This window comes from Pipistrellus hanaki, assembly GCF_964339955.1.
Source record: "Pipistrellus hanaki genome assembly, chromosome: 1".
Taxonomy (NCBI): domain Eukaryota; kingdom Metazoa; phylum Chordata; class Mammalia; order Chiroptera; family Vespertilionidae; genus Pipistrellus; species Pipistrellus hanaki.
The window spans coordinates 183,157,332-183,167,314 of record NC_140503.1 but is presented as its reverse complement, the minus strand read 5'-3'; the positions used below and the strand labels follow the sequence as shown (position 1 = coordinate 183,167,314).

Below are 9,983 nucleotides of genomic sequence, written 5' to 3'. Positions count from 1 at the left end.
TTGGTTGTCTTACTTTTGCCTCCCTCTTGTTCTTATGGAAAAACCAAGTCATCTGGTAAGATGCAGGAGGTACTTTTTATGACCAAAATAAGACTTCTTACGTTGTCCGATGTCACACGGACAAAGTGTGAAATCTTGGAATTGAAATTCAGGCTCTGAATTGCCCCTGACAATGGATGTTGGGTCCAAGTTCCTCTGCTATGGACTTGATTTCTTTGGATGCCAGGAATTGGAAAAAGACATGAGCAGCCATAAGGAAGTGGGTCATGCTTTATTACGAGCAAAGCAGACAACTGCCTGGTGAGTGGCACCTTACATAATCACTCAAACAAAAGAGGCCTCATGCCAGTTAGTGACATCTGCGCTACAGTAACATAAGTAGCTTATATAAGGGTGGGCCTGCACAAGTACGTATAGTGATACTGCTGAGTCATTGCCTTTTCGAATGCATATGGCAAATGGGCCTTTAACACCCCGTGTACTCTGGCCAGAGTCCCCACAATGGGTATTCCTGGAAAGGGAAATGTTACCGGGACCTGTACTAAGAAGAATGTGGGTTATCTCCTACAACAGTGTTTAAAACTGGAATATAAGAAACTGTCTCCAAAAGTATCAGATATGAACAAAAACAACTTGTTAAATAACATAGGGAAGACTCTGCAGGACAGTTCCAGACTGCTCACAGACATGTGGTTTGTACAATGAAGGTAAGTTTCTATAATGATCTGTGTAGATCCAAAGCACGAGATTCTGCAGGGGAGGCTCCTTTAGTCCATGCGTTGGCAAAGTTTATTTTCATCTCCTGTGCATTGCTGATTGAAGTAAAGAACGTCAGTCCTCTTCAGGAAATAAATTTCTTTCACCCTTAAAGAATCATGTTTCCACGTTCCCTCAGGGGTCCTCAGGGCTATTCTTATAAATGCGATAGAGCATTTTCCCCATCTTCATAAATAGGACATGAAGAATGAAGTGTTTAGAAGTCCCTCTCAAACATGTAGGAAATCTGTTGTCAGAATATTCTTAAATGTTATAAAAAGTTTGGGACGCCTGTGGTCTTGATAATGTCTCCAAAAGGCAGCAGCTCTGAAAGAAGTTATTCACCATCAGTGACCCACACGGCATTTCCTTTTGAGACAACTTTACAACATGATCTTCTGGGTTGGCGTTCCACTCAAGTCACCAAGTCTCTGCAATCTCAGAGAGAACCCGCAGCAGCTCAGCAAACGTAGGGCGGCCTTTAGGTTTCTGGAAAAGGGAAGCAGAGGTGGTCAGCTCAGCTTCAGACTCACTCAGACACCAGTTCTGGAACTTGCCGGCCCAGACCTGGATCCAGGCTGATTCTCCACAAATGAGAGAGAAAGATACCTTGGCTGTCACACGGGGCATGATTGGCTGTGGAGTGAGCTATGATGTGAAAATGTAAGAGCAGAGAGCATTGCAAAGATAAAATGACTAGAGCTGCAAACACAAGCCACACGTGGCTATTTAAATTTCAACTAATTCACTTAAGTCCATTTTAAAACTCAGTTTCCAGTCACACCAGCCACCCTGCAAGTCTCCACGGCCAGGCATAGCTACCATATTGGATAGAACAGACATAGCGCATTTCCATCATCACAGAAGGTTCTGTTGGCCAGCACTGCCCCCACACAGCTACTCATGGCAGCCCACATTCTCACCAAGGCCACAGGCGGCAGGGTTAGTGGGAAGACAGACACCCTGAGTAGCTTTTGAACAATAAAAAAGCAAAAGAAGATGTGAGCTCATGTGAGAATCCTCCTTGAAATTCCAAGAATACATTGTGAAGTTTGGTAGGGGCTGAAGTTCTACAGTCACTAGAGACTATGAAACGTGTGTATCAAGGCTATTATGATCATGTTGGACCTAGAGGCGCCTAAGCCCTCAGGGTTTTTAGATGACATTAAAAAGTTGTAGGCGAAATCAACTTTGCAAACAAGTACATCAACATAACCAGAAAACTGCTTTAATCGTGTTCCAACAGCTATTTGAGACTGATGTCACTTACCCCTTCTTTGTCTCCTCCCCACAAAATATAAAATTTCAATAGGTATGTTATTGTATGTATATGTATACATCTATATCTATATCTATGTATCCATATCTATATATCTATATCTCTATATCTACATCTACATCTACATCTATATCTATATCTATATCTATATCTATATCTATATCTATATCTATATCTATATCTATATCTATATCTATATCTATATATCTATATAAAATATATAAATATGCTAATTAACTGGGACACTGTATCACCAGATAGGTCAACCAGATGCAAGGAGGTTGCAGGAACAACGTCGGGGGCAGGGCGGCAGAGGCCTCTGCATGCCTGCCTTGGGGAGGGCTTGATCAGCAGTGGCTGCTGCAGGGCCCAGAGAGGGAGGCAGGGCTAGACAGGTGATTCGAGGGTGGGTGGTGCCACTCTATTTCAAATCGCAGGCTGGGCTCCTAGTACAATATATAATTCCTGAGCTATTTGCAATGTTAATGCAAAGTTGCTCTTAAGACAGCTGTTTGCTACTAAAAGCCTACAAGATTCCTTGCAGAGCAGTTAGTCATATGTAAAATATTTTCATACACCAGGTATCTTTCTAAAATTAATACTTTGCTGGATATGAACAACCACATCACTCTTGAAATATTGAATTTTCCAGTGTTTGTGGACTGGAAATCAAGTGGTTTCTTTTTTCTGCCAGGAGGAAATGCCTCACCCAGCTGTGGTTTTTCCGGGGTGGAACTGTCAGCTGGAAAGAGGGGAGCGAACAACATCACTGGGGAGGCAGATAGGATAAGAGAGGTGTGTTGACTCAATGCCCTGAAAAGACAGTAGTGAGCCATAAACCCCTCTGGCTCTATTTCTAAGCTTATCATTTTAAGAAAGAGAGAAATCAGGCCCCCTAAAGATCATTTCCTGAGGAGAAGTTCCTGGCACCCTTTCTGCCTTCATTCTGTTATGGTTTAATCTCTCTACCAAGAGTCCCGAGCGCCCCAAGAGAGATGAAACCCACAACGTTTAGCCTTAGAAAAGCAAGACAAATTAATAGAGCGAAGTCAGTAAAAACACCATCCTTCTCCCTCAAGGTGGAAGTTCAACAAACCTGATTCTACCCTTAGTTCCCACCCACCAGTTCCTAAAAGGTGTTAACCAGCTCATCTCCGAGGCTTTATTAGCAAGTTCCTGCAGGAACCAATCTCAGAAAGATAAGAGTTCCTCAGACGAAAGGCCATTGTTAAAAACAAAATAGATTGATGACTTTGCAGTGGGAGTTTCAGAGAGATAGTGCTTCTGGCCCTCAGGGGTCACTACCAAGGAACAGACACCTTTTCCTGCCATGAGGGGGCGCTGCGTTGCGGTATGTGATCCATGGGTCTTCTCCCCAATGCTGGGGCTGCCCACCTTCACGGGAAAGTGGGGGACACTCACCTCATGCCAGCAGCGGTACATGACTTCATAGATGGACATCGGTGCCAGGCGAGGGCGGTACAGCCTGAAGCCTTTAGAAATGGCTTCCACAACTTGCAAATTTGACTTATTTTCAAAAGGCATTCTCCCTTCTGTGAAAATTTCCCACATCAAAACGCCTGCAAAGACAATGCAAGAGAACCAGAGGTTGGAGAGAAATGGTTACTTAGATCTAAAAGAACTGTCTCAAACTATACGGCATTATCTCCCTCTTCCGGTCTTTGCACCATAATCACCCAGACTGAGAGCAGGTCCGTCTAGGGAGCTGATGGTGTGCATCTTAGTTTTATATAGAACAGGCCTGTGATCTGAAAGTGTTCCCCTTGGAAACAATGCCTTTCCCTTTGGAGGAAATTCCTCCCTATGGGAAGAAAATGCTGCCAGCATTTTCCTTTGTAAGTATTCTCACGCCCCCACACCCTGAAATCCATAAGCCTTTTTGCCATTGCACAGAAAATGACAGAATTGTCTGAGGCCCTGCTGCCTGCTAAGACCAAGAGTTTCCCAGCCAGCAGATGGCCTGCATCCCCCTCCAACACTGGAAGTTAGACTGCTGGGTTGAGCCAAAGACTGCACATAAGCAGGTGTTGATTGATTAGCTGATAGATTCATGGAACTTCTTCAAGTCTCCCAATTTGAGTTTATTTAATAACTCACTTATTCTACAAATTTGTATTCGGTGTGGAGTAAGAAGCCAGGCCCATGCTAGAGCCAGAGGGGTCTAAAGAATGACACCACTCCAAATGCTCAGAGCCTAACTTGTCCAAGGGAATGAAGAGAGACAAGTGGACAGGTAACACTCGAGGAGTTCTCATTGTTCTGCAGCAACTTAATGAGGCCCTTGGGTTGCTCTCCATCAGTCTCAGAGCGTAACTCTACAGTAGAGCTTAAAATGTCACCTGCCAAGACTACCACATGTCAGTGGGGAGCTAATGAGATCAATAATACAAGTTTAATCTTATAGTGACAATAAAATTCACACCCTGCTGAGGATATAGCTGTTCCTCCAAACCCAAGAAGCCATCCAGGGAAGTCTGGGTGAAAGAGAGTGGATAATCACACATTTGTGGCCACTCTTTGAAAATCACTTAAAAGAACAGACTCCATTGGGCATAGGTCCACAGTGTCTCTTTCTCAGAGAAGAACATTACCCAATATAAATATTGATGGACAGACCCCAAGGAGGCCTAAGTCTAAATTCTATAAAATTTGACGGTAATGAAGTAAATTAGAGGATGTTGCTTAGCAGTTAGACAATGAGTTTTATTAATCACATTTGAAAGTCAATGATCCCATAAGACCAGCTTTCCTTACAAGTCTCTGGGGTATGGACATGTCGGCTGAATTTGTTTTCTAGATCAGAAGACTCTCTACCCTCTTATGGTTTCACAGCAAGTGCTCAGTGGGAAAGGAGAAGATCCAAAAGGCAGACTATGTCAGAGGGTGAAGGACACCAGTTGCCAAGGACAGCCTGGGTGTGATCAGAACACTTAAGACAGAAAGCACTGTTTCTAAATGCTGCACCCTGGTATGAAATCAAAACTTCAATAGGAGATTGGCCTATTTTATGACATAAAGCTCCATTAAAAGGACATTAAATTCACTCACCAAATGACCAGACATCAGATTTGCTGCTGTACTTGTTGAAATGGAAAACTTCCGGAGGGGACCACTTGACTGGGAACTTGGCTCCAGAAGAACTGATGTATTCATCATCCAAAACGTACCTACGGCCATCAGATTGCAAAGCACATTGTGTTTTGTGTTACCTCTAAGTTCTGTTTACTTCAAGTCTTTTAGTGAAGTCAGTTCTAGAAGACAATGTATTTTACCCCCACAAGTTCTGCATACCCTCTCTTTTTGTCCTCAAAGTGGGAAAGCTGTCTTTAGAGAGTTTCTTTTCCAGGTCAAGCCTCAATTTTGTTTATTTTATTCGGGTCTCAGAAAACTATAGCCATGCTTCGGTCCAAAATATACCCTACATATTATGCTAATTACAATAAAATCTGCAAAGAAGTGTGCTGAATGGTCTAGCAACCAAGGTTATAAAAAGGAAATAAAAATAAATATATAATAAAAAAGAAATTCACAGCTGAATGTCTTCTTGCCCTTCTGCATATTTTTTTTTTTTTTGTGAGGCAGAGAAGGGGGAAATAAAATTATTTGAACATAATATATTTGAGGTGGAAATTTTCTAGTGCATTAAAAATGACCCTCTAGGGAAAGAAATCAGTAATCACTACCACCACCTTTAAAAAATAACAAAGAAATTAAACCCTCTCTCTTTTTTGAGAATACAATAATCTCTTTTTTGGATATTTGCAGAAATATCCAAGAATGGGCATCTGGAGAGATCATTAACATGTGCTATGTAGCCTCTTGTCTTGAGTATGTAGTATAGTATTTTTACATTTATTTATTAATGCTTCCCCATGTTGCACTTCTTTCCCCCTCATATTTTATCTCACCTCATCTTTAGAGTCTTTACTGAACCATAAGTCATTCTACTAAAGGGAAAGAATGAATCATAGAAAACAAAAGGGAAGGAACCATTTTTCATAGCTTTTGAGTTTCTAGAGAAGGCAAAGGATGGAATTATTAACAAAATATTTGGGAGAATGGCTCATTTGGGATAATAAGAGTGATAACCTGCCCCTATCACCACTAACTTCTGTCCCTCTAGAAAAGGCCCCTTGAGCTGGGAAGTAGGTAGAAATAGTAGACCTCAGTGGGTGGATTTGGGTCCTGATGAGAGTCAAGGAGAAACCATAAATTGACTGAAATTAAATTTTTAGCAACCTGAAGGAAAGGGTCGAGAATATAAACTGCAAGGAGTTATAAAGAATATGGTTAGATTTTTACACTATTGAGCTGTAGACTTAAAGTCAACTCCTACGGCAGATAATAGGGATATATGATGATGACATAGAAAAATCAGAACTGAGCAAACAAATTTATTATTTTTTCTTTCAGAAATATAACACACACTCACTAGTGGCCCACTCCACAAAATTCGTGTACGGGGCCGGGGGGCAGGGGGTGTTTACCTCAACCCAGCCTGCACCCTCTCCAATCGGGGACCCCTTGGGGGATGTCCGACTGCCACAGGGATTGGGCCTAAATCAGCAATCAGACATCCCTCTCATAATCTGGGACCACTGGCTCTTAACCGCTCACCTGTCCGCCTGCCTGATTGCCCCTAACTCCCTCTGCCTGCCTGCCTGATTGTCCCTAAGCCCTCTGCCTGCCAGCCTGATCACCCCCAACTGTCCTCCCCTGCCCACCCGATCGCCCCAACTGCTCTCCCCTGCCGGCCTGATTGCCCCTAACCTCTTCTGCCTTGGCCCTGCCACCATGGCTTTGTCCGGAAGGTCTCCAGAAGGTCTTCCAGTCTAATTAGCATATTACTCTTTTATTAGTGTGTATATATATATATATATATATATATATATATATATATATGCTTCTTTCTTAATCTTACACATATAATGAGTAGACTGAGAAATTACTCTTAATTTTCATATATGTCACAGTTTTATTAATGATGATATATGAAAAGAGATCAGAATAGCCCATAGTATCCATTTACCTCACAGTTAAAATTGGTGCATGTCCTAAAGTGGGTCAGCAGGCCAAACAGCCACATTAACATGGGGGAAAAAGCAAAGCCAATAACATCTTTCAGTTTATCAGTAGACAAATACAAGATTTTCCCTTATGAGTAAACAATAGCAAAATATATTATGTACCTTGTCATTCCGAAGTCTGAAATTTTTACTATACTTGTAGCACTGACCAAACAATTTCTTGCCGCCTATAAAAAAAAAGAAGAGAACCTGTGTTTGAATATAAGTTTTACTTTCGAGTTTCTACTCTCCTTTTCCTTAGTTCATTTGGGCCCCGGCCTACTTCTCCATGTGGTCAGCCTGTTATTTTTATAATGGCACCTGTGGTGGTTGATGTATGTGACTTGGCACATCTGCCCTCACATGGGAGATTTTAATGATTCTTCAAAAAAAGGATAAAAAGGTGAAAAGAAATTGTAACACTTTTTAAATATTTTTAATAGTTTCAAAAAGTATCCTTGATAAATACGAAGATTTACTCAATCTTAATGAGGAAATCCTCTTAAATAAAGATAATAAGCTATGAATCTTGACATAAAAAATAGTGTGTATTTTAAAATGTATCTTAAATAAAAAGAAGGCTCAATATACATGACAAATAAGGGATAGTCATTACATATCTTTGGGACATATAATTGCTAATAAAAGTTGAGGACTTGTATTTTAAAACTTACATCTCATTGACTATAACTATTTAAAATGATACTTTCACATCCTATATAATAAAGAGGTAATATGCAAATTGACCATCACTCCAACACACAAGTTGGCTGCCCCCATGTGGTCAAAGATGGCCAGCTCCATGTGGACACAAGATGGCTGCCACAAGATGGCTGGCAGGGGAGGGCAGTTGGGGGGGGTACCAAGCCTGCAGGGGAGGGCAGTTGGGGGCAACCAGGCCAGCAGGAGAGGGCAGTTAGAGGTGACCAGGCTGGTAGAGGAGGGCAGTTAGGGGCAATTGGTCCAGCAGGGGAGCAGTTAAGCATTGACCAAGCTGGTGGGTAGTGGTTAGTGGGTGATCAGGCTAGCAGGGGAGTGGTTAGGGGATGATCAGGCTGGCAGGCAGGCGAGTGGTTGGGAGTTAGCAGTCCTAGATTGTGAGAGTGATGTCTGACTGCCCATTTAGGCCCAATCCCACTGGACATCCCTTGAGGGGTCCCAGATTGGAGAGGGTGCAGGCTGGGCTGAAGGACACCACCCTCCTATGCATGAATTTCATGCACTGGGCCTTTAGTTTCTTAATATTGTATTACCACAGTGAACTAAATATAGGGTTATATAATGCAAAAATGATTTATCTGCTGACAATCATTTTATTTTCAGTCAACCCAATCAGGAAAATTATTATTGAGGTTAGTTTGATAGAATTTTTCTCTTATCAAACGTTTGTGATGTAGTTAGTCCTAAAATAAAAGCAAGAACCTTGAAATGGTTAGGTCAGAAGGAGCCAGTTGGGAAGACGTTGACAGGGGCTGGCAATCTCAAAGACAGACCACAAGGTAAGCCCTTGACAGGGAAAGACTCCTTGTTAGCTAATACATTGTAGGTGGATAAAATAGAACACAAAAGAAAACAATGAAGAGATGAAGGAAAACAATGAAGGGAGGTCTGCAAGAAGACCCTTGGAGCAAAGAGAATGATCAGAACTGTCGCCTGAGTTTTAAATTCTAAGCCTCATCAGGAAAGGCAAACCTGCAGAGTTTAGGAAGGTGAGCTAGGTGGAATGGATGCCAAATCCATCCACTCTAAAATCTGTTTGATAGCTACTTGGTGCTAGACACTGGGGAATACTCCAAGAGGAATGCAAAAGAATGGTTCTGCTATGTAATAACAATAGTTAGCACTGCTGAGCTCTTCTCTGAGCCAAGCACTGAGTTAAGTGCTTATTCATATTCGTGCATGTAACCCTCCCAATGAGCCCACATGAGGGAGGTGCTTATAAGCAACACCACTTAACTAGTTAACTAGCTTCTTAGCTGGTAAGAAACAGAGGCAGATTTCAACCCAGGCAGCCCAGCTCTGGAGCAGTGGTTCTCGACCTTGACTGCACAGGGAACTTTCCAGGACATGTTTCAAAAAATATTGATGGCAGGATCCCACTTCCAGAGATCCTGGTTTAATCGGTCTGGGGTATGATCTGGGTATTGTGATTTTTTTTTTTTTTTTTAACTCCTAGGCCTTGATCTCCAGGAGTTTAGAGTCTAGCATTTGTGTAAACAATGAAAACAATTTGGAAGTGGAAATAATAAAATAATAAATTCCATGAATTCTAAGTCATGTAGGACAAGCAATGGTGTCCTGGGGCCAATGAAATTATGCCTCCTATCTCTCTCCAAAATATTTCAGCCAGAATGATGAATAATATGGTCATTCTGGTCATGGTGACGGGAGTACTGGATTACCTCTAGGTGACAATAGCAGGAATTTCTCACAGAATGCTTGTCAGAGTTCTTTTTGGGCTTAGAAATTAGATATGGAAGGGCATAGCTATAGAAGGAACAGTATGAATATCATGAACAAATATGGAGTAGCTAGAAAATGTTTTTCAAGTGGAATAAGCAAAGTAGGAAAGCAGACAATTAGCATTTGGGGCAAGATAAGCCTTGACTCTGTTTGTATGTTTGTTTGTTTACTTGGACTATTCTGAACATTACAAAACAGAAGGGTTTAGTATTTCTAGTCCTCTTGTTAATGTGGGTAATGCTGATGCAATCCTGTTAGAACCAAACCACGTCCACATGGGGCGGCTTCATACCCTGGGTGACAACCACTGGAGCATGTTCTTAGCTATTGTATCTCCAATGCCTGGCAGAGCTCTTGGCATTGACTAGGTACTCAATGCCTATATGATTACTGGAAGG

General features: G+C 41.8%; 1 protein-coding gene across 1 annotated transcript in view; it reads right to left on the bottom strand.

Moving 5' to 3' along the window:
• Positions 1-256: 256 nt before the first annotated feature.
• Positions 257-9,983, bottom strand: part of TXK (TXK tyrosine kinase) — a 56,862-nt gene continuing 47,135 nt past the window's right edge. Inside the window, exons 12-15 of the mRNA XM_084889449.1 lie at positions 7,246-7,310; positions 5,105-5,223; positions 3,458-3,615; positions 257-1,245 (exon numbers count right to left, since the gene is read on the bottom strand). Of these exons, the coding sequence (XP_084745575.1) occupies positions 1,177-1,245; positions 3,458-3,615; positions 5,105-5,223; positions 7,246-7,310 (411 nt within the window). The 3' untranslated portion in view covers positions 257-1,176. The remainder of the gene's footprint in view (positions 1,246-3,457; positions 3,616-5,104; positions 5,224-7,245; positions 7,311-9,983) is intronic.